Source organism: Henckelia pumila, chromosome 2 (assembly GCF_033568475.1).
Source record: "Henckelia pumila isolate YLH828 chromosome 2, ASM3356847v2, whole genome shotgun sequence".
NCBI classification, from domain to species: Eukaryota; Viridiplantae; Streptophyta; class Magnoliopsida; order Lamiales; family Gesneriaceae; genus Henckelia; species Henckelia pumila.
The window spans coordinates 111626746-111650259 of NC_133121.1; the positions used below are offsets into that span (position 1 = coordinate 111626746).

At 33.2% G+C, this 23514-nt stretch overlaps 4 protein-coding genes and 1 pseudogene across 6 annotated transcripts; 4 read left to right on the plus strand and 1 right to left on the minus strand.

The window, feature by feature from the left end:
• The first annotated feature begins 1572 nt into the window (after positions 1-1572).
• LOC140883400 (leucine-rich repeat protein 1-like) lies at positions 1573-4152 on the plus strand. Its single transcript, XM_073289849.1, is given in 8 exon segments — positions 1573-1642; positions 1742-1793; positions 1795-1872; positions 2104-2175; positions 2316-2459; positions 2639-2719; positions 2921-2973; positions 4023-4152. Coding segments are annotated over 8 exon segments (591 nt in total). The 3' UTR covers positions 4064-4152.
• A 5292-nt stretch (positions 4153-9444) lies between these two features.
• On the minus strand, positions 9445-11927 carry LOC140881662 (putative glycerol-3-phosphate transporter 5). The gene is made up of 2 exons (XM_073287141.1): positions 10785-11927; positions 9445-10339 (listed from the first exon to the last, which is right to left on the minus strand). The coding sequence occupies exons 1-2, from the start codon at positions 11797-11799 to the stop codon at positions 9795-9797; spliced, it is 1560 nt and encodes a 519-aa protein (XP_073143242.1). The 5' UTR covers positions 11800-11927; the 3' UTR covers positions 9445-9794.
• Positions 11928-13768: 1841 nt separating this feature from the next.
• On the plus strand, positions 13769-15034 carry LOC140878172 (uncharacterized). Its single transcript, XM_073281783.1, has one exon. It carries the CDS (start codon positions 13769-13771, stop codon positions 15032-15034), a length of 1266 nt encoding a protein of 421 aa, XP_073137884.1.
• A 792-nt stretch (positions 15035-15826) lies between these two features.
• On the plus strand, positions 15827-17173 carry LOC140878173 (protein ANTAGONIST OF LIKE HETEROCHROMATIN PROTEIN 1-like; annotated as a pseudogene).
• Positions 17174-17967: 794 nt separating this feature from the next.
• On the plus strand, positions 17968-21860 carry LOC140877095 (uncharacterized). 3 transcript variants are annotated; one of them, XM_073280612.1, is made up of 8 exons: positions 17968-18279; positions 19055-19337; positions 19422-19896; positions 19985-20081; positions 20412-20582; positions 20688-20830; positions 21355-21465; positions 21543-21860. In XM_073280612.1, exons 1-8 carry the CDS (start codon positions 18142-18144, stop codon positions 21604-21606), a joined length of 1482 nt encoding a protein of 493 aa, XP_073136713.1. In that variant the 5' UTR covers positions 17968-18141; the 3' UTR covers positions 21607-21860. The 3 variants fall into 3 exon arrangements, with proteins under 3 accessions (XP_073136713.1, XP_073136712.1, XP_073136711.1); XM_073280611.1 differs by having other exon boundaries at positions 19055-19113; positions 19192-19896; XM_073280610.1 differs by having other exon boundaries at positions 19055-19896.
• Positions 21861-23514: the final 1654 nt, after the last annotated feature.

Consider the following 23514-nt stretch of genomic DNA (forward strand, 5'->3'; position numbering starts at 1 on the left):
TTCACATTTTTAATCATGCTAACACTAAATTTGCATTTTTTGTCCTGTAAATTCCATATATTTTAGTTTTATTTTTTAGTCGTATTAAAGGTGAATTTTCACTTTTAGATCATGTAATTTGTAATTTTTTTTATTTTTTATATTTAGTTTATGTCGAAAATTGATTATGTAACAGACATAGATGACTTAAACTTTAGTTAAAACAAAAAAAGACAATAAATCCAAATCCAAATCCAAGATAGATTTTTGGAAGACAACTTGTATACGTGTCGTTATTTTTTTATAATATCATTTGAAAGAAAATACAAACGAATTTTGGCAATAAAAATGATGTAAAAAATGAAAAAAAAATGCAATTTATGGAATTAAAAATGTAAATTCACCGTAATTAATTTGACCAAAAATAGAAAAAAAATGTAAGTTATGACACTAAAATACAAACGTATCGTTAATTAATATGATCAAAAGTGAAAAAACATGCAAGTTACAGGATTAAAACTGAAAATTCATCTTTAACATGACCAAAAATAAAAAAATAAAAATCATGTAAATTACAGGATTAAAAATATGAATTCAATGTTAATAAGATCAAAAATGAGAAAAAATGCAAATTACAAGACTAAAAATACAAATTTACTATTAACATGATAAAAAATAAAAAAAATATACAAATTACGAGATTAAAAATATAATTATCCTCATTTATTATGTTACACTTTTCTCGTTAAAAAAACAGCTAAATGCATGGTACGTACCCATTCCTAATATAAAAGTTTATAATAATTAATTAATGGGATATAATCGTGGTCAAACTCGGTGAGTGATGTTTGTTGATCTCCTACTTAAGAGTGATGTTTGAGAGTGATGTTTGTTGATCTCCTACTTAAGAGTGGTAACAATTTTCTTGTAAATTTTGTTCTTGAACAAGTTTTTAATAATGGACGATTCAATTATATATTTTGACTGATCTTTTTTATTAATATATATATGCATGCTTGAGGGTTCATGAGATTATATAATTCGGACAAAATTTGATTGGTAGACGTGCACGTGCATATTTGAGAAATAGGGAAAATTGTTTTTTTATCCGGTATGTTTGTCATTTTGCGATTTCAGTCTTTTATATTTTTAGATTTCAGTTTTAGTCCGCTATATTTATTTTTTTGGTAATTTTAGTCCTTTTTTCGATATGGCACCAATTTAGTGCTGATGTGGAGCTGACGTTTACAGTGTCACGCAAGTATTTTCGAATAAAATGGACCGAAATTACAAAAAATCAAAACATGCAAAACTAAAACTAAAATGTGAAAATATAAAGGACCAAAATCACAAAATGACAAACATACAATACTAAATTTGTCATATTCCCTGAAAAACAAGACTTTGGACTTGGTTTATTATCGTTTACCAATAAATTTTATCCAGATGGTCCTGATCTAATTTGACTTTTACTTTGACTAAGTCCATTAATATATTATAAACCCCAAGTGAATGCGTACATATATAGCACTCCACTACATATATACACCTGCATATATCAGCAAGAAACTCAAATATATATATATATATATAATGTCGAAACTAATCGTTCTCTTTCTCGCGTTCACTCTGGCGCTTACATCGGTGGAGTGCAACTCCGAAGGTACGTAAACTCATTACCGTATGTAATTTTATGCCATGCATGCACGACAACTTAATTAACTAATTTCCGGGTTTAATTTTATGGTGTGGAAACGAGCAGGAGATGCTCTTTATGCTTGGAAATCTCACCTTATCGATCCAAACAACGTACTGGAGCTGGGATCCAACGTTGATCAATCCTTGTACATGGTTTTATGTCACTTGCAATTGGGAAAATAGCGTCACAAGAGTGTGAGTTTACGATCCATCTTATAATAGTTTTTGGGAGAGCTTCTAATAATTAAGTATTTTTCAGTTTTTTTTTAACAAAATTTTGAAAAGAACCATAGTACTTACTGCTTATGGTGTCGCCATTACGATTCAATCCAATCAAGATATATTATGCAAATTTCTATAGGAAATTAACTAGCTAGCTAGCTAAATTAATTTAATTGCTGATGAGTTGGTTGTTTAATATGAAAGGGACCTTGGAAATGCAAACTTATCCGGAATTCTTGTGCCTCAGCTGGGGTTGTTGCCTAATCTTCAGTATCTGTAAGAATAATGTCGATGGATTAAAATTTTTGTACATTAATTATCGGCTACAAAAGCACTTGAACGTACAGAATTAATTAATTCTTTTAATTTGTGGTTATATTAATTAGTGCTGATACGATGTTTTAAAATTGTCGCAGTGAAGTGTATATAAACAAGATTAGTGGAAGAATACCAAGTGAGTTAGGCAATTTGACTCACCTGGTTAGTTTGGACCTTTACCATAATAAACTAAGTGGTCCGATCCCAGCATCTCTAGCCAATTTGAGATACTTGAGATTCTTGTAAGTTGATTAATTAATTATAATCAGTATCAATTTAATTTTATTACCTCTATATATATATATTGTGAATAATAATCAAGACGCCTTAATTCCAAGCCTTATAATTAATAAACAGAGTTTGATTCATTATGTCGTGAAAAGAAGAATTAGTCAATGGGTTTTGTTATAATTAATGACAGGAGACTAAATAACAATAAGTTGACTGGGAGCATCCCAGCTGGAGTTCTTCAGCTGATTCAATGGGGTAGCTTGCAGATTATGTAAGTTTAATTTTAATATATACTAATTACTCTTTAATTTACACTAAATAATTTACAATTATATTCATTAATTTTTTACCTCATTAAGTAATGTATTCGCTGTCATGCATATGTATATATATATATATCACAGATTGATTTCATAATTATTTTATTATTATACATTTACTTATTTATTTTGGGATAATATTATTATCTCAGGGATGTGGCTTACAATAAGTTGGCTGGAAGAACCCACACTACTAAGGCGAAAGGTATGTCTTGCAACTTCAGTTTTAAATTTTTGAGTTTACAGTACATTTTAATTAATAAATAAACGTGCACACATATATGTATATATGTACGCAGTGTCACTAATTATTCGGTTGCTAAGGAAATGTTTATAATTTTTAAAAATAAGTAATCGTGGATCTTTTTCTTAACAAATTGTAACACACGACCTAAATTAAATATACATACGTGTGTGTGTGCTAGTTGTCGGCATACACAATAAATGGTATTGTGTCTTATCGGTATACTGTATACACATTAAATGGTATTGTGTAATTTTTTATTTTTGGAAAACCGATCTTTGAATCTTATAAAACAGTTTTCCAACTAAATTCGTGGAGCGATAAGTTTTTTTCCTTTGTCGTTTTTCCCCCCTTCTTAATCGTCGTTAGTACTTAGTTTTCCTATCTTTATTATATATATATATATATATATATATATATATATATATATATATATATATATATATATATATATATATATATTTGCATTATAAAGTGCCACTAATTATTCCGTGGTTATCCACCAGCATTTGACAAGAAATTAGAGCTTAATTTTAAAGAAAATGAAATTTTAAATTTAGATAAAATATTTTATTGTATTTTGTTGGAAAAGTAAAAAGATAGGGAAAATAATTTTTTTGGTCCGTTAACTTGTCCATGTTTTGGTTTTGGTTCATTAACTTTTTCGACGTGGGTTTTGGTACATTAACTTTGCATTTTCAGTGTTTTTTGGTTCAACTGCATACGTGTTAATTTCTGATTGGTCCAAAATGATTACGTGGACCAATCAAAAGTTGACATGTATGCAGTTGGACCAAAAAAACAATTAAAATGCAAAGTTAATATACCAAAATCCACATCAAAAAAGTTATTGGACAAAAACTCAAATGGGGTAAAGTTACTAGACCAAAAAACTTATTTTTCCAAAAAGATATATAGGTGTATTTGAAAAGGCTTAACGTTACAAAATAGAAATTTCCGTTTGGTACTAAATATATATTGTTGATGTTGGTTTAATTTTTTGCACGCAGGTCTCGCAATTACATCTATAGTTCAAGATCCAAAAGCTTAAAGCGTAAATTTGCACTAGTGCGTCAAATTAAAGAACCGTGTCGCAATAAATTATCAAGTTTTCTTATTGTGTGGTAAAGTGCAATTAACATTGTGATCCAAATTGAATGTTTTTACACTCAAAATAAATATTTGTTTAATGTTTGAAGGTATATTATGATGTTAAAATCGAAATCCATGGTTTGAAAATTAACCTTTACACTGTGTTTGGAATCACGGAATTGCATTGGATTTGGTGGGATTTGGAATTGAAAATACCGTTTTAGTGTTTGGCAAAACGGAATTTCAAAAGGGGATTGGTATTTGATGGGATTTCATGGGATTTCATTTAACTAACTGAAATCCTTATAAAATTGGTCAGATTTCATGGGATTTCACGGGATTTGGGTTTATAAAAATAATAAAAATATTTTAATAATAAATATATATACTTTGGTTATAAATTTTAAGTTTTCTTCAAAAATTTTTTACAAAATATCATTTATATAAAATTTATACCATCAAATTCCAAAATATATTTTAATTTTTTTTCAAACACCAAAATGGAATTCAAATTCCATATATTTAAAATCCAATTCCAAATTCAATTTCAATTCCAAATTCAAATCCTATTTTTTAGGTATCCAAACACACTGTTACGATTTGAGTGAATTTATACGAAGGATTTGAAATCAAAATCCGTCAAATCTAATTCGTCCGAATGAAAAGTAAAATTTATCATAAAACTATTAATGATCAGACTATCCTACAATTCTTATATGTGTGCCGTTCATGCGTATATATATACAATAATAATCACCTGCACTCTAATGTGCAGGGTTTTTTGTGTGCGGCTACTAAAACCCGATACTGGATTTTAGTGTTTTTTTAAACTAAAACACGGTATCGGGTTTTAGTGATTGCACACGAAAAACCCTACACGCTAAAGTGAGGGTTATCAAAATTATATATATATATATATTATAAACTTCATCTTGCGAATATAATAATTACATGTATGAGACAAACGCAAAGCTTGTGTGAAGTTGAACTCCAAATATAAACTTGATCAAAATTTTCCTGCTCGTGAAAGTAAATGGAAAACAAAATCAATATCTGTAATTTGGACAAAATTTGATTGCAAAAATGTACATTTTTTTTTGTACATTGGCCTTAATTCTCTTAATTAGCAAGTTTGAATCAAATATGTGGAATTATTTAACCTGGTCAGCCGTCCTCATCGTTTACCTATAAATTCATCCAGAAGGGTCATCTAATTTGGCGTTGAATTACGTACTATTGCTCGCAAAAGTCCATTATTATAATTTTTATAAATACACCCAAATAAAACTATAAAAGCGTACAATATGGTTAAAACCAATGAGAGAATATAATCTTCGTATATCTTAAGAAATAAATACACGATATATATATAAATATATATATATATATATAAATATAAATTGCGAGAAAAGATAAGAGAAAACATAATATTGTTGTTCGATTATTGCACATATATATATATATATATATATATATAAAGCAAGAGCGAGCACCTAATGGTCTCTTGGTATGCTTACTTTAAATTTATTTTTAAAAAAAAACTGCAAAATTATCGAATTGAATTTTTTTTAAAAAAAAATCAAAAACTTGAAAAAACTAAATGGGAAAATTGCTTTTTTGGTCCTGTATGTTTGTCACTTTGCGATTTTGGTCCTTTATATTTTCAGATTGCAGTTTTAGTCCGCTATCTTTATTTTTTTGGCAATTTTAGTCCTTTTTCCGATGTGGCGCTGACGTGGCACCAATTCAATGCTGATGTGGAGCTGACGTGTACAGTGCCACGTCAGCATTTTCGAAGAAAAATGACCGAAATTGCCAAAAATCGAAACATACAGGACTAAAACTGAAATGTGAAAACATAAAGGACCAAAATCGCAAAGTGACAAACATACAGGACTAAATTTGCAATTTTCCCAAACTAAATTTATATTATATACACAAACATAATATTTGTATATAATATTATACACATAATGCATGTACGGTGTAGCTATTTTTTGAAAAGTCAACCTCTAGTAATTTATTAATCACTCAATAGGTCCCAAGTAAAGAGGAAAAGCTCCGGTCTCCCATAAAAACTGGGAAGATGAGAAAATAGAAAAATTAGCGATAAAATGAGTCACTCGATTTGCAAAGCGCCACACATTACTAATAAAAATGTTATTCTGGAAATCCTAAAGACATCTGATTACTGATATACATCATTTCATGTATTGATTTTGGGATCCATATTTGTCATAGTATATTCCGAAGAAATGTGAGCATGCTTTTGCGATCGAAGACCGGGGTATCATTAACCTCGATCAAGAAAATAAAGTTATGTTTGAATGATGAAATAGTGATTTTAAATATATTTAATTGTTTGAATGAATATATTATTTGCATATCAAATTCACTTCTTACTTATTTGTGTATATGTAATTATAAGTATGAATGAATTGATTATTCCTCCGTCATTCATATCATTGTATTATACAAATCAAATATTTTCTTCCAAACATACAACAATATTCTTTTCTTCCAAACACAACTTGCTGAATTAAGGTTGACGCATTTTTTTGGACTAAAAAGGAACACATGTTTCGGACGTGGGGAAGTCCTGATTGGCATTAGGCAATAACACCCATTGCTTTAATTTAGACCTAAGAACTTAATTAAATCACCCAAGAAGAATTGATTCTCAATTTGCGTTGACTAAATAATTCATAGCCCAAAGATTTACTTTGGCTTCCAAACTAAATAAAAATTTAGGGTTTCATTTGCATTATTTCTTTGAGATTCAAAGATATATAAAAGTGATGCACACAATGACACGACTATAATTACCCCAAGTCAAGCACGCTTATTTTTGGAGTTCTTATGTGATGAGCTTCCGAAAAGAAGATGCACCTTCTTGATATGAGTTGTACATATCAAATCTTTTGTACATCTCATTCCGGTGTGGGATCGGTTCATTCATGTCACCCGCCGCCCATTCTTTGGTGGGGTTTTCATCTTTTAGGTATTAACCACCCATATTACGGACCATGTACCGCCCTAGGAATTTTTGGCTCCGAGTGTCACATGCATGCCCACCAGCTTCCGCTTGGTTCGTCCCCGAACCACACCGTACTGGGAGAGGCCAGGCTCTGATACCATTTGTAACGCCCCACTGTATCAAGACGGGTATCAAAACGGGTCTTTTCAGCGTACTTATGTCTTCACTCACACGCACCCTGGAAAACTTCCCAGGGGGTCACCCATCCTATAATTACCCCAAGTCAAGCACGCTTAACTTTGGAATTCTTATGTGATGAGCTTCCGAAAAGAAAATGCACCTTCTTGATATGAGTTGTACATATCAAATCTTTTGTACCTCTCATTCCGGTGTGGGATCGGTTCATTCATGTCACCCGTCGCCCATTCTTTGGTGGGGTTTCCATCTTTTAGGTATTAACTACCCATATTGCGGACCATGTACCGTCCTAAAACTTTTTGGCTCCGAGTGTCACAACAAGCATCTTATTTAGCGCTGGAACCATGCTCAAAGACTTGAGAATAAAGGCATAGGTAAATGCATACATCTTCTTGGAGCCTCTCGAACCTACATCATTAAAATAAATCAAACTCTCATTTAAATAAAAAGATTAAAATAAATCAGGTTATGGTATATATGAATATGAATACATCCCATATTATAGTCCGAAATTCAAGGTCTAACATCGCAAAAAGAAATATTGTACTTCAAAATAAAAATTTCAGCAAGTATACATTATATCGTATTGATTTCTCTAATTAAAAATAAAAATTAATGGGATCCAAAGAATAAGAGGAAAACCGGGGGAAAAAAATAAAATAAAGGTAACATAGACCAAAATTTGTGGGATTTTCGTCAAGTTACCGAATCAAACAAACGGCCGAGATACAACTATAAAAGAAATATACTTCAATTACTATTTCTATAGTTGACCCATGACCCTCCTATCAATGGAGTTTTCTCTTTGATTGTGCAAGAGAAGAGATACAACGGGGTATTGGTCACCATTTTGCTGGAAATGGTATGGATAACGACATGGCTTTTGCAATTAGGAATTTAAAAAAAAAAAAAGAAAAAGAAAGGTTCACCCCAACGATGAGAAAGTCGAGAATAGAAACACTAACAAAAGACAATACAATGAATGAATTTCCCAAATTTTATCGAAACAAAGAAATGAAAATAACATTATGTTTAGGAAGACGAAGAGGCAACAAAAAACATGCACTTGTGAACAAAATTAAAGAAAATCAAGAGCCGTGTGAAAAAAATGAGATGTTAATTATTGATGGGGGAAAATTTTAATGTATTCAACGTAATCACCAACTAATTGGAACAAAAACAAATATATATTGTCGTTAAGGGGGTGTTCAAGTTGGTGAAGTAGATGAATTTTTGGTCATAGGTTAAGAGTTTGATTTCCCTGCCAACAACTTTTTGGACTAGCCTGTCACATAGAGTTTGCCTAGTATGGTTTATCTGACTAGCGTAGTTTGCAGGCTATTGCGTTAGTCCGAGGGTTTTAGTTTGCAGGATATTGCGTTAGTCCGAGGATTTATCCTGAGCGCACAGAAAAGTAGCGGCTGCGGGTTCTCACATTACAAAAAAAAAAAAAAACCAACATAAATTAATTCAATTCAATGGCAATATTGGAAAATCAAATATTATAAAGACACAAAAGTAATTGTGATCTTATTAATGCTTTTATAATATAGATAGAGTATATATAGATAGATAGATAGATTTAGGCACCGTTCTGTTCACAATATTATTAATATATGTATAACTTATCTCATCCTATCTCACGTTATTCTCATCATATTATTTATCCATATATTAACTATTTATTTACATCAATCAAATCATTGAATTTAAATTACTATATTATCCCTTATAAATAATATAATTTTTATTTTATTTATTATTAAAAGGACAAAATAATCATTTAACATTTTTATATAAAATTTAATCAATCAAATCAAATAAACTATAATTTATCAATCAAATCCAATACTATTTTAACTATCATTTCTTATTTATTTTTTATTACATTATACTACTTATCTATATATTACTTATATCATACTCAAACCAAACGATGCCTTAAGGTATTTCAATTCAATGATGAATTTAGTTTAAAGCTGAAAGCCTGAAACGATTCTAAAAATTTAAAATTTGAAATAATTTGGTTTTGTAAAAAATATAACTTAAAATTGAAGATGATAAACTTGATCCATGGTTTGAAAATTATTTAAACAATTTGAGTGGATTTGTATGAAAGATTTGAAATTAAACCTAAAGCTTAGACGAGGAGATTCATATCTTGCAAGAAATATACACTGTATAATATGAATCATAGTATACACTATTTAAACAACACACGACTCTGTAACCTTTACATGTCATAAAATGACATACATGAGTTTTTGTCTAAATGGAGGTTTATGTATATGCTTTTATGCAGACCATTTCCTAGTGCTGCACATAAAATACAGAGACATAAAAAAATCTGTTAAACAAGAACCTATTTAAGTATACATTGTGTCTATATAGACATGTATGCGATCTTACATAATCTTCAATGTGACTGCTTCAAAATCTTAACCATGAAAATATATTCCTGTATTGTGGAACTGAATGGCGTGAACATGTAGAAGACGCGTGATGAGCTCTGTGATCAATGTGCGATTATGCTCGGCAAAAGCCATTTGCCCTCATTCAGCTTCCCTTTGATTTCACTTTTCACAACATGAATTAACAGAACCATGGCTATGGATATTGAAATGATGAGCATTAAAAAAACACTGTTCCATCCACGAGTTGAGATATATCCGGCTAGAAGAGGTCCCAGAGCACCACCTACAGAGCCAGTGCCATCTATAATTGCTGTGACAGTGGCTAAAGCACGAGAATTCCCTTTAATTAAGCTCTGGGTACCAAGATCAGTAGCTACTGCTGTTGTTATTAGGGAGTATGGTCCGTTTACTAGTAAACCAGAAGTAAACATTAATATGGAGTTGGCGAAAATTGATATGCTTCCATAAAGACGGTAGAAAATAAGAGATGGAATAGAGAGAAATAAAAATACAACTGACGTAATTGCACGAGCCTCAATTAAGTCGGAGATCAAACCCGCGGAAATTCCCCCAAAGACTCCCCCGATATCAAAGACTGTGGAAAGAATTCCAGCAGTTTTATGAGATAGATGCACTCCATCAACAGCTGCAAGTTTCGAAGAACAGTGTAGAAGTTATAAGGTGCATACACCACTTATCACCAAAACCTGGCGTTCAGCATTTTCAGGCAGGTGTGGACCATAAGGCATATAAAAATCAGCTACATATCCAAAATCTTCAGAAAAATACTATGGATAGAACATACACAGGAGAAAATCAATCAACTGTAATGAACCTAGTAATGTGTTGAAACAGGTACTTTTGTCTAAAACAACCATCACACATCCTCTAGCTTCCCGATTGGAAGCATAATGCCAGAAGAAGACAAAACCTTTCAGACTTGCAGCCAATTGAAAATCCATATGAGCATCAAAATGCATCACTATAACAGTCTTACAAAGCAAGTTCATGTTTATCATGAAAATAAACATTCTATGAATTCGGCAGTCAAATGCAAAATCTTTGATCAAAACATAAGAAAGCAAGATTACCTGTGTTTCTTATGTAAAAGGGCAACCAATATAGAAATGTGTATGCAACAAGCTTGGAGAAGAACAAGCAGAATGCATATGACCCTACATGTGGCAACCTCCATGCCTCCAAGAAACTTATTGCAACTGAACCCTCGTCCTCAGAATCCCCTATTCCCTCATCGATCTCAACTTTCTGGGACTCAACCAAGGACATTCCTTCAACACTCATCTCGACATCCTCCCTCGATAAAATGAGCCCGAGATTTTCAGGACTGACAACAAGGAACAAATACACAAAAATCGCCACCAAGATAACAAAAATCCCTGGCAGAACGAAAGACCACCCCCATCCGTACCCCAAAACAGAGGAAGCCACTAGAGAACCGATAATGTTACCAACGGACATATGCGAATTCCACACCCCCATGATCAATCCTCTTTTTGCCTTACCAAACCAATTACCTACCACTGACACTACGCAAGGCCAACCGACCGACTGAAATAACCCACAAACAACCTGTATAAACAGAAATGCACCAAACGAATGCAAATGAATAAAGTAACCCAACCCAAAGAATATAACAAAAATGCCACTCCCCACCATCCCAACAGTCAAGAAAATTCTCAAGTCAATCGAATCACCGATATGCCCCGAAAAATACATGCCAATGGCATAAGCTAATAGGAACACGAGATCAAGCTCCCCAAGACGGTGCGGCCCACGCGGACCATCGAATGGCGCCCACCCAGTCTGATTACGAAGTGGGTCTCCGCCGAATTCGAGTGGGTCCTGGCCAGAATTGGACGCCGCGGTGGCATTAGCGGCCAGAGTTTCATGGGTAAGAACGGATTTAACAATGCTGGGGGGTTTACGGGAGGCATGGAAGGCGGCGTAGGCGGTGAAGGTGAGGAGGAGAACGAGAAATCGGTGGAATTGAAGGGTCTTTTGAGGAGGTGCGAGGCCGGGGAAATAGCTGAACCCCGGTGGTGGTTGTGGTGGTGGAGGTGGGGCTAGGGTTTTCAGGTGCATCATCGAATCAGAAATTAATTAATAATGCGTCGTCGTTTGGACAGGACAGGCATATGTGATGTGTCCAAAACGAAGATCTAGGAGAGGAGAAGTTTCGATCGGATCGGATCGCTTGTCATATGTTTAAAGAATGATTGGATAAGGTATATGGACGAATTGATAAGTGAAATGATTTAACTCGATTTATAATTGTAGTAAAAATAATTTTTGATAAAAACAATAATTTTTATAAGTTTGATGAAATCATATGTGAAATGATTTAACTCGATTTATAATTGTAGTAAAAATAAATATTTTTGATAAAAAACAATAATTTTTATGAGTTCGATGAAACCACATAATTGATACGTGAAATGATTTAATTCGATTTATAATTGTAGTAAAAATAAATATTTTTGATAAAAAACAATAATTTTTATGAGTTCGATGAAACCACATAATTGATACGTGAAATGATTTAACTCGATTTATAATTGTAGTTAAAATAAATATTTTTAATAAAAAAACAATAATTTTTATGAGTTCGATGAAACCATATATTCATTTTACGAAATTGAACAGTGTTTTTTGAGCATGTATTTAGAAATTAAATATTGAATTAATAATGATAACTATGTTAAATCTCAAAAAAATTATATTATTTTGGTGGTTGAATGAAAATTATACAATAAATTATATATCCAACCTATTAAAATCTAGACGCAAGAGATTTAAATTTAATATATTATTAATGAAAAATACACACGCTTCATTCGTGTATAAAATAGATATTTTTTCAATATAAAAAATGTAGTGAATGAGAGATTTTTAGTGATTTGTGAATATGAATGTTAATGATCGAATAATATATTTTGACATCTTCAAAAGTAATTTTTATAATAGACGCATCTTTCAAAATAGATATGGTATGCATAGTCGTCAGACCAAGTGGCATATTTTGAAAAATCAAAGCAATATGTTAGAGCACCCATAATGGGTGTTCATTGGGTGTTATTAACACCCTATGAACACCCATGTGGGTGTTCATAGCATTGTGGGTGGGTGTTATTAACACCCACCCACAATAAAAGAGAGATGGGCGTTCACAGTTGTGAACGCCCATCATATTATTTTTTTTTTTTTCAAGAAATGGGGCGTGCTTGCACGCCCCATCATTTTCTTTCTGGCGCGTGCAAGCACGCGCCAGAAAGAGAGTGGGCAGGTGCAGACGCGGGCCCCACGCGTCTGCACCTGCATTACTTTATTTTTTTTTATTTTTTTTTAATTTTTTTAATTTTTTTAATTTAAATAATAATAAATAACGGTAATATATTAAATTATTTGTCAGATTGTGTCAAACTAGTACATTTTTTAACGGAAACTTTTTTTTTGTTATTTAATTTATTTTTTTTTTAATATAAAAAAAATAAATAAATAAATAAATTATAACGGCCAGTTAACGGGTAGTTAGAATTTTTATTTTTTTATTTTTTTTAAATTTTTTTAATTTAAATAATAATAAATAACGGTAATATATTCAATTATTTGTCAGATTGTGTCAAACTAGTACATTTTATAACGGAAACTTTTTTTTTGTTATTTAATTTATTTTATTTTTAATATAAAAAAAATAAATAAATAAATAAATTATAACGGCTAGTTAACGGCTAGTTAGAATTTTCATTTTTTTATTTTTTTTTAATTTTTTTAATTTAAATAATAATAAATAACGGTAATATATTCAATTATTTGTCAGATTGTGTCAAACTAGTACATTTTTTAACGGAAACTTTTGTTTTGTTATTTAATTTTTTTTAAAATATAAAAAAAATAAATAAATAAATAAATTATAACGGCTAGTTAGAATTTTCATCTATAAATACCCTTCAATGCTAACACCAAAATTCATTCCACTTCCAACACTCTTCAATTCTACTTTCATTCTCTCCTATATCTTTCTTACTCTTTTCTGAAATATTATTTTCTATCCGAAATGGATGAAAATACGAGGGCATATCTTACATATTTGTTAAATTCTACACAAAACTCGCAAGAAAATGCATCTTCCCAAAATCCACAAATTCCACCAACTCATCAATATCCACATCCATTTCCAAATATGCAGTTTCCTCCACAAAACGTTCAAAATTTCCCAGGATTTGGAAATTTTATGAGCCATCCGAATTATACCTCCAGAGGTTCACCACAACCCCTTCCAGCCGAATATTGGCAAAACACGAGTCATCCACCATTCACGCCGCCAGTTCTTCAAGGCTTTGGTACCCCATACACAACTGGTACGCATTTTTCATCTTCGATGCCGACTGAACCTGCATCTCCGACTTTTGTCCCAGAGACTCAACTGTCCGATCGTGAATCCCCAATCGAGGTGGTGAATTTAGAAAAAACGATTCCGAATGCTGAGGGTACGAGAAAGCGTTCGACTTGGACAAAGGTTGAAGATGAGGTCTTGGCCAGAAGTTTTGTCACAATCAGTGATGATCCAATAATCGGCAATGACCAGAAGGCAGATGCATTTTGGGGACGTGTCGCAAGCTACTACAATGACAATCGTCCTGCAGGTTCAAACAGCAGAAAAGCTAATGTTATACGGTCACATTGGCACAACACAATCCAGAAGAAGGTAAATCTATTCAACGCAAATTACAATAGTATTTACAGTTTATATCGCAGTGGTCACAGTGATGAAGACATATTGAGGTTTGCGTATGAAAAATATCGCGAAGAACACAATGGTGTTGCGTTCAACCTCGAGCATGTGTGGAGAATTGTTAAAGATCGTCCAATGTTTACTCCACAATCCGATGATCACTTTGTGGCCACAAAGAAGACGAGGACCTCTGAGTCAGGAGCAAGCAACACATCTTCCAACCAAAATGTGAGCGTAGACATAGATGACGAAGATAATCGTCCAATGGGTAGGAAGGCTGCAAAAAGAAAGGGAAAAGACAAAGTCAAATCGACCATGGAGGATCTGACAGTAAACTATAACAGTATTTTTTCAAAGTTCAATGAGTACACAAACGTAAAGAAGTCTGAAGTCGATCTGAAACAAAAACAACTTGAAGTTGAGAAGATTAAGGCAAAAGCTTCCTTGTCCAATGCAGAAGCAAAGAATCGTCGATTGAGGTTGAAGGAGTACGAGATCTTGAACAAAGACACCTCGGAAATGACTACTGAGCAACTTATCATACATGAATGTTTGTGCAAGGATATCAGGTCCAGTTGGAATATATAACACGGTTTGCGCATTTCGATTGATTGTATTGTTTAATTATTGCATTTCGAAGTATTTGTATTGTTTAGTTATTGTATTTTCGAGTGATTGTAATGTAGTATTTCCGAGTGATTGTAATTTTTAATTATTGTGGTTTCGAGTGATTGTAATTTTTAATTACTGTGGTTCCAATTATCGTGATTTAAAATTTTTATCAACTTTGAAAACTAGTCATTACAAAGTAGTAATATCAAATGTCTAATTATCCAATAACTTGACTTATTAGATTACAAATAAAATCAACTTACAACTTATTTCAAAATAAACAAAATTATATTTTCAAAACATATTGATTTAATTAATAGATTTCAAAGATATATAAATATATGGTGCTAAGCAAATAATCTAATCTTTGAAGCAAAATGAGTTTGATAAAAGACACGGCTAAACAAAAAAGGAAAGAAAATATGGTGGAATTGGTATAATTATTAAAATTGTTGGATTGCTCAAGTTATGTGGATTCTCTAAGAATGCAAGCCACGTTAGGTATCTACTATAATAAATTTTTGAGACTTTTTTTATTAAAATAATATAAAAATAAAGAATATATATTAAAGTATACAATTTGAAAAAGTTGATGAATGTATTAAACTATTTTTGCAAAATAGTCGTTAGAAACTATCCGTTGCAAACTAGCCGTTAGAATCTAATCGTTGCAAAATAGCCGTTGGAAACTAGTCGTTGCAAGATATCCTTTATATATAGACACATTGTGCTAAGATATTTGCATTTCACTAAGATAAATTTCACAAACACATATACAACAATATATTTCCTCCGAAAATGTCTCATTCCACAGACAGCTCTAGGTCAAGTTCCAGTTCGACAAGCGAAGAAGAAGTACATGTTCAAATCGATGAGCAAGATGATGATCCGGTAGAAGATCTGATGTTAATGGTACTTCAACAACACCAACAAGTTATGGAAGCATATCAGAGGAGAGAAACACGCAGAAGAAGGAGGTTCATCCAAAGAAATCGTGAAGCCGGTCATGAGAGGCTCGTCAATGATTATTTCTCTACAAACCCGGTGTATCATGATGGAATATTTCGAAGACGGTTTCGAATGCGAAGAGAGTTATTCCTTTGCATAGTGACTGCCTTAGAGAATCATTCGACGTTTTTTCAACAAAGGGAAGATGCTGTGCAAAGAAAAGGGTTGTCACCACTACAAAAATGCACCGCTGCGATTCGTCAACTAGCTTACGGAGTCCCTGCAGATCATCTTGATGAGTACCTACGTATGGGTGAATCCACGGCAATCAGGTGTCTTTTCAAGTTTTGTGAATACTTGGTTGAAATATTTGGTGATAGGTACTTAAGAAGACCAAATGCTGATGATGTTCAACGTCTTCTTCAAATGCATGATGACAGACACGGCTTTCCTGGCATGTTGGGTAGCCTTGATTGTATGCATTGAAAATGGAAAAATTGTCCGGTTACTTGGAAAGGTCAATTTACAAGGGGACATGGGTCACCAACAATTGTGCTAGAGGCGGTCGCGTCTCATGACTTGTGGATTTGGCATGCCTTCTTTGGGGTCGCCGGTTCACGCAACGATATCAACGTGTTATATGAATCTTCAATCTTCAACAACGTCTTGCAAGGAAATGCACCGGAGGTTAATTTCACGGTGAACGGCACTACATATACGAAAGGTTATTATTTAACAGATGGAATATATCCCGAGTGGGCTACTTTCGTTAAGGCTTTTCCTTGCCCGGAGGATCCCAAGAGAAAGTTATTTAAGGAAAGACAGGAATCTGCAAGAAAAGATGTCGAGCGGGCATTTGGTGTGCTCCAATCTCGATGGGCGATTGTCAGAGGCCCAGCTCGCTATTGGTATAGGAAAAAATTAAAACAAATAATGTTAGCATGCATTATTTTGCATAACATGATTATTGAGGACGAAGGAGGTCACGTGATAGATTGGTACAACGATGAAGCGGATGAACTTGCACAACCTATCCTAGGATCCAACCGAGGCTTTCAGGATTATCTTCGGACAAATTCAGAACTACGTGACACTCAAGTTCATCACCAACTTCGCGCGGACTTAGTGGAGCATATCTGGGGGAATTGCAACAACATGAATCCGTGAATTAATATTGTATTTGTTATTTTTAATTTCTTTGAATTGTTATTTTTTAAAAGTTATTGTTGCATTTGAATTTAATAATTTCGTGTATTGAATAAATATATTAAAATGATTTTATTTATTTTTAAAATTAATTAAATTAAAACTTAAAATATAATATTATAAATATATTATAAAATGTAAAAAAAATGAATTTATTTAGTATAAAATAATTTTATAATGTTGAGTGGAATGTGGGACCCATAAATAATGAGTGTTAATGTTAATAGGATTGTGGGTGGAAAGAAGGATGTGTTATTAACAGTGGGACCCATGACTTTTGATGATGTGGAGAGTGTTATTGTGTTAATAACGAGATAGCATTGCGGATGCTCTTATAAAGTAAATATCTAACTCAATCATCAGCGTTCAAGAGATGTATTTAATCACTTTGCAAGCACTCCCTTAGTGATGAACACTTGGTCATAACTATCAAGTTCGATTTTCTTACCAACAGTTATTTAACTAGTTTATCGCATAAAACTTATCTGATACGATTTACTGATCAGCCTAATCTGCATACTATTGCGTACGATTGATTGATTGACTAACATACATATCTATTTACTAATAAAAATATTATTTTCCATCTCAAATATATTATCAAATTCAATAATAATTCTTTTTTAAAAAAAGCAATAATAATTAATGATAAATATAATACTATATTATTAATTAAATATTAAATTAAATAATCACCTAATTTTTTTTTGAAAAAGAACTTTTTTCTAGAGAAATCATTGTCTCCCTAATGACCTCTCACCTTTGAGGCGTGTCTTCTCGCGCAGGCCCTCCATTGTTGTGGTCACCTTCCTCACCAATACAATACAATACAATACAAGGAGATATGCGCTTATAAAATCACTTTAATTTAATAATAAAAAATTATATACAGTTGTTCTCTCTTGGTTGAGAGAAGAGGAGAATCTCAGATGGGGTTAGGCAACAGCGGAATGCGCTCCTGCCCGTCTCCTCGGCCAGCTCCGGCCAAATTCAGGCGACGTTCCCTCACCCGCGCCCTCTCTTCCCTCCTCATCTGCGGCGCCTCCGCTTCTCGCTCGCCGGACGAGGTATGTTGTGTATTCTTACGTTATATGCCTGATGTGTTTCAATTTTGTCTTGTGGTTGTGCCTGTGACCTTTTTTGCCTTCTTTAACCCCAAAACTATATGATTTTTGTGCCTCTTGATGTGCCCGATACGAATATTGTCTATTTTTTTTCGATTGATTTATGTGACATAACACAAGGAGATGTTTCGAGGAATATTTCCTGTGAGCTGAATTTTTCTCTTGGAATGTTTAGTTTGCTATTTTGTCTGTGGAGGAATTCGCTGTCAATAGGGAATGACCTAATTTCTCCAAGAGAATCAGACAATGACAAAGGCAGGGATGAGAGATTTATGATTTTTAACATGGATTTTTATTTTATAGAGTTATTAGTCTACCGTTGGCCGATATAATTTTAATGGCTCCTTAACCATTCTTTTGTAGTGATTGCGCGATATGGACTGTTCAACCGAACCTTGAATGTTTTTTCGCCTCTGACTTTTGATTATAGCTATTGTTCCGAGAGAAAATCTTTGGAGCTCTGCTTGGCTTTCAAATGATATCGTTTAGCATCTAGCTTATTCGTTTATATTATATAGAATAATGTAACAGGAGAATAACACTATTGTGGGGGAGAGCTTAAGTTTGTTTGTGATGTCACTGATGTTAACATAGTCAGATGATATGTACTATCCCAGCTTTCTTCTGCTATATACATTCAGGATGGGTTGATCTACATCTGTTTTATCTTGCTACTCATTGTTCATGCTTATCTAAGAGTCGTCATTTGTTTCTGTAGATGGAAGATCATCCAGCCGAATCTCTGGTGAATTTTTCTGGGCAAGGTGTTCAAGAAAAGTTCAGTACCCAAAATAAAGGTTTTAATATTTCCCGTGGCATTAGAACTTGTCTAATGAGTAGCAAAACTGAAAACAGGGTCTCATCAGTAAGCCGCATAGATGCTACTGATAATCCTACGCTTAGAGCGAATTCAAACAATGTTGATCGTCGTGATAAAGGGAAATACTTGTCTGAGAGTGGGGAATCAGTTCCATATGATCAACCCATCAGTAACTCTAGAGGTAATGAATCTGCAAGCACTTCCTATGTAGATAAACCCATCGGTAATTCTAGAGGTAATGAATCTGCAAGCACTTCCTATGTAGATCAACCACGTCCAAATTGTGATACTGAAAAAGAAATTGGCTCCACGGTTGCTGTCAAGGGAATAAATAGCAACATGAATGGAGATTCTTCTCAAGTCAGTGGAAGGCTCAGCTATTTGAGTAGTCTGCCTTCTCGTGGTCACGAAGAATTTATGTTGGATGAAGCGTCGGTTCAAAATAATGTCCATGAAACTGATTTTTCTAGTTCTGAGTTTGGTTCTTCTTCAGTTGTTTCTGATTCACCCATTGACTTCCAATTTCTGAGAAATAGTAATATAAACGAGAGAATACCTTCAGATTTAGGATTTCTAGTGTCAGAAAGAGAACAAAACCGGCAAGATGAGAGCCTTCTGCATGTTGACATTGTGAGTACATCCTCAAATATGTCATCTAGAAGTTCCGAGATAAGCAGTCAAGAAGCAAGAAGGAATAGTAGAAGATTATTTTGGGATGCTTTTTCTAGACGCAATTCTAGGTGAGATAGAGATTAAAGAGCCTTCCCTTTTTTCACCTAATTATTTTGATGGTATCACTTCTCATGTCAGATCGCTCCTTGATTTCAGTGGTGACTTCTTTAGTGACGAACTTGGAGGAGATTTCAGATCAAGCAGGAATACTACTAGGGGTGGTAGTGAGCAGCAATCACAATCAAGATCTGAGGTAGTATATTTTCCTTTCATTTATTGGAGGGATATCATCACAGTGACACAGTTGGAGAGAGTTTGTCAGTGCATTCTCTTCCTCAGCTTCACCAAAATAATACTCTGTCTTGTGTAAATGTTTCTTGCAATCAGGCCCTTCCTCTTTTTAATTTTCTTCACTCGCTACACCTCATAAACTTAGTGATAATTTGTTCTCTTGTTCTGCTTCATTCTCTTCTGTAGGTATGACAGTATGAGTCTGGTTTGATGTAATGTGTTACTGCTTTCTAACAGTGTCGAATTAGTCATTCTGCATATGGCCGGTTAATAAACTACTTATCTTATGCAGCTCTGGAGTGGTACTGTTGAGTCGATCAATCATAGAATGGCATTCTGTCCCAGAGGTATGCATGCTGATGGCTCATGCTCATGCCATTCAGGTTTTTCAGCTGAAGAATCTGGTTCTAGTGCTCGATCTGGTATTTCTCGAATTGTCATGTTGGCTGAAGCATTGTTTGAGGTATATCTCTGCATGCCGTCCCTTTATGTTAAACACGAATCAATTTTTTTCTTGCTATGCAGCTCTTACTTTATCTGTTTGTTTTCTATTACCTTCAACATGCAGGTCCTTGATCAAATACATCGACAGCCCATGTCTCTTTCCTTGTCCATGGTCTCACTTCCGGCTCCAGAATCTATCGTTGACTCTTTCCCTGTGAAGACTCAAGGAAAGTCAGTGAGATCTCAATCTGAAGATGATGTTACTCAGTATGTTTCTTCTTCCTTTTTTATGTACACAGTGTGAAAAATTAGATGATTTGGTGGTGGTGGTGAGTCTGGTGACTATTGTTCTTTTCCCTCTAAGGGGGTGGTCAAGATTTGTATTTGTGTGGATACCATGTGAAAACGACACAAAAGAATTCTAGGAGACTACTAACCAAAGGAAAAGTTAACTCAATTTATGCACCTAGTCCGTATCTCATGGAATGCCCACGAATTGTGGTTTGAAATTTGACCAACTAATACTAAAAGTTGCATATCCAAAAGTACGCTTGGGTTCCTTACCCAAAGCTTGCAGGATACTTGAATTTTCATACCACATTTGATTTGGGAAGTGCATCTCAGTCATCCATACTGTAAAATGCTAAAAATTCGTGGAAATAATTATTATTTTGTTTAATGTGTACTAATAAGTGATACCTGAGATGATCGGTGTCATCCATTCTCAAGTATTGAGTAATGTTGTTTGGCCTTCAGTTTAGCCTCTTTAAGATGAAAATATGCCAATGCAGGTGCTATATATGCCTTGCTGAGTACGAGGAGGGAGACAAAATACGTGTTCTTCCATGCCAACACGAGTATCACATATCATGTATAGATAAATGGCTTAAAGAGATTCATGGGTATGTGAGCATTGCTGCATTAATTTATCATGTCTCCAAGCTCATGTTTAATAACCATTTCGATTCTGATTCTCCAGTGTGTGTCCTCTCTGCCGAGGAGATGTTCGCGAGGGTTTCACAGAGATCTCCGTTTCCAACTAAGGCGAGGCTTTACTGCTTTTTCTCTGTTTTAATGAATGTAACGTACTTGCTTTATTCCCCATCTATGGAACCATTGGGAGGCTAAGTGACAAGGGCAGCAAGGAAAGAGAAGAAACGAGTTTTAACACTCGGAATATTTTTAGTATCAGTAAATGAGATGGCTTCCTATCCTTTTGCTTGAATCCTTGCTCATTTATGTTACATATACCTATGTATATTTTTAATTTTTTTTTTGGACATCAAAATTTATCGATCATAAAATCTTTGTGGTTATTAAATCGGGTAAAGGATTTTAAAGAATAGAAGTAAGTAAATGAAAAATAAAACCAGTATGTACCAGTACCACCCAAGGACGACATGAACTTCAATTTTGAAAACAAAAGCCATGTAACAATTTTGGAAATCGGTTATCACAATTATTTTTTAATCTAATTTAATAAATTTGGACCAATTCATTATTAATTAAAATATAAAAACATAACACAAGAGTAGTGTATTTGCACAATTTGTCACTGTAAAATAGTGTGGTATAGATAGAAAAACTTTAGTTGCAAGTTTGCAACTAGAATTTCGTTACCGAAAATCCACGCACGGATTTTATTTTCTTAAAAAATAACTGAAAATTATTATTATTTAGTTAAAGATACTTATTAGAGATATACTTGTATATACTATATTTTAAAGTATGAGGGTGTTATCATAATTATTTTTTATGTTATGATATCCATTTTCAAGTATACAGAATACCCATTCAAATATATATTATGTTATAAAATGTGAGGTGACCATTTGGAATACAGTGTCCAAAATTTGAAATTTCAAGATTATTGGTATACTCATAAAATTGAAAATTTTATTGTTTTCCTAAAAAATTGTATAATATTATTGAAGCGATGACGTGCTCATACACATTCACACATGCTTCCAAAATTCAGAGTATTATTTTCAGCTCATTAATTTGGAAGAAATGCGATTATGCATGCGAACCGCAAGCCATTGTTTTCAGGTGTGACAAGTGACCCGTCAACACTACCTTTTTACTCTTCCATTTATTTATTTATTTATTATTAATTTGAACATATATTTTAATCTCAATTTTCATATTTTAAAATCAACTTAAATATATTAAAATTATCAAACTTTAAGCTTTAGCCATAACCCATATCTCTAAATTTTTAAAATCTTCGGAAAATATAACTTAAGTATCATAATATACAAAAATTAAAGCTATTGAAATGCATATTAAGGGGAAAAGGAAAAGCATTATTTTTATAAGGTAAGTGGACCGGTTTCCCTACTTGTTATTTTGTCCCGCTTATATTTTCCCAGCCACGTCTAACTAAATGTCACGTCATATGCAGTAAAGAAATATTATATCGCAGACTAAGCCAGTGAAACAGACCCACGTCGGCTTTCAAAATAAGTTTGGCTCGTCGAATTAATATGTCTTATCAGATAAAATAATGAGTTAGATTGATAATTTTTCAATCCATTAAATGATAGATCGATCTGTTTCACCTAATGATGGATTGTTGTGGATAGGAGCAGGTTGCGGGTCGTCCCGTCCATAGTCACCAAATTACACGTAATTCTGTCGGATTGACTCGTTTTGTTATCTAAAATAGATTATTGAATTGGTCATTGGTGTTTTTGAACCCGCCTAGGGCCAGTCAACGCACCTAATGGTTGGTTGTGGACTGACCGATCCAGCTAATCCGTTTTGACATCTTTATTATAATCACGAATTAACTAATTTTAGTCAAATATGGAACATTGAATTTAATCACTAGATTTATGTGATCGACATGATTTGTAGTTTATCACGTTCAATTCCAAGAGTTTACCTGACATAAATTTGAATAATCGTGACGGTGATGGATGTAATGACACGGGAAAAAAGAATTTAAA

Bases quoted from the DNA above. Each gene is read 5' to 3' on its own strand.
- LOC140881662 (XM_073287141.1), bottom strand. From the start codon at position 11,799: ATGATGCACCTGAAAACCCTAGCCCCACCTCCACCACCACAACCACCA. The intron at 10,340-10,784 runs GTAATCTTGCTT...CGAAACTTGCAG, and splicing joins CTTTTACATAAGAAACACAG to CTGTTGATGGAGTGCATCTA.
- LOC140878172 (XM_073281783.1), top strand. From the start codon at position 13,769: ATGGATGAAAATACGAGGGCATATCTTACATATTTGTTAAATTCTACA.
- LOC140877095 (XM_073280610.1), top strand. From the start codon at position 18,142: ATGGGGTTAGGCAACAGCGGAATGCGCTCCTGCCCGTCTCCTCGGCCA. The intron at 20,583-20,687 runs GTATATCTCTGC...TTCAACATGCAG, and splicing joins TGGCTGAAGCATTGTTTGAG to GTCCTTGATCAAATACATCG. The intron at 21,466-21,542 runs GTATGTGAGCAT...CTGATTCTCCAG, and splicing joins TGGCTTAAAGAGATTCATGG to TGTGTGTCCTCTCTGCCGAG.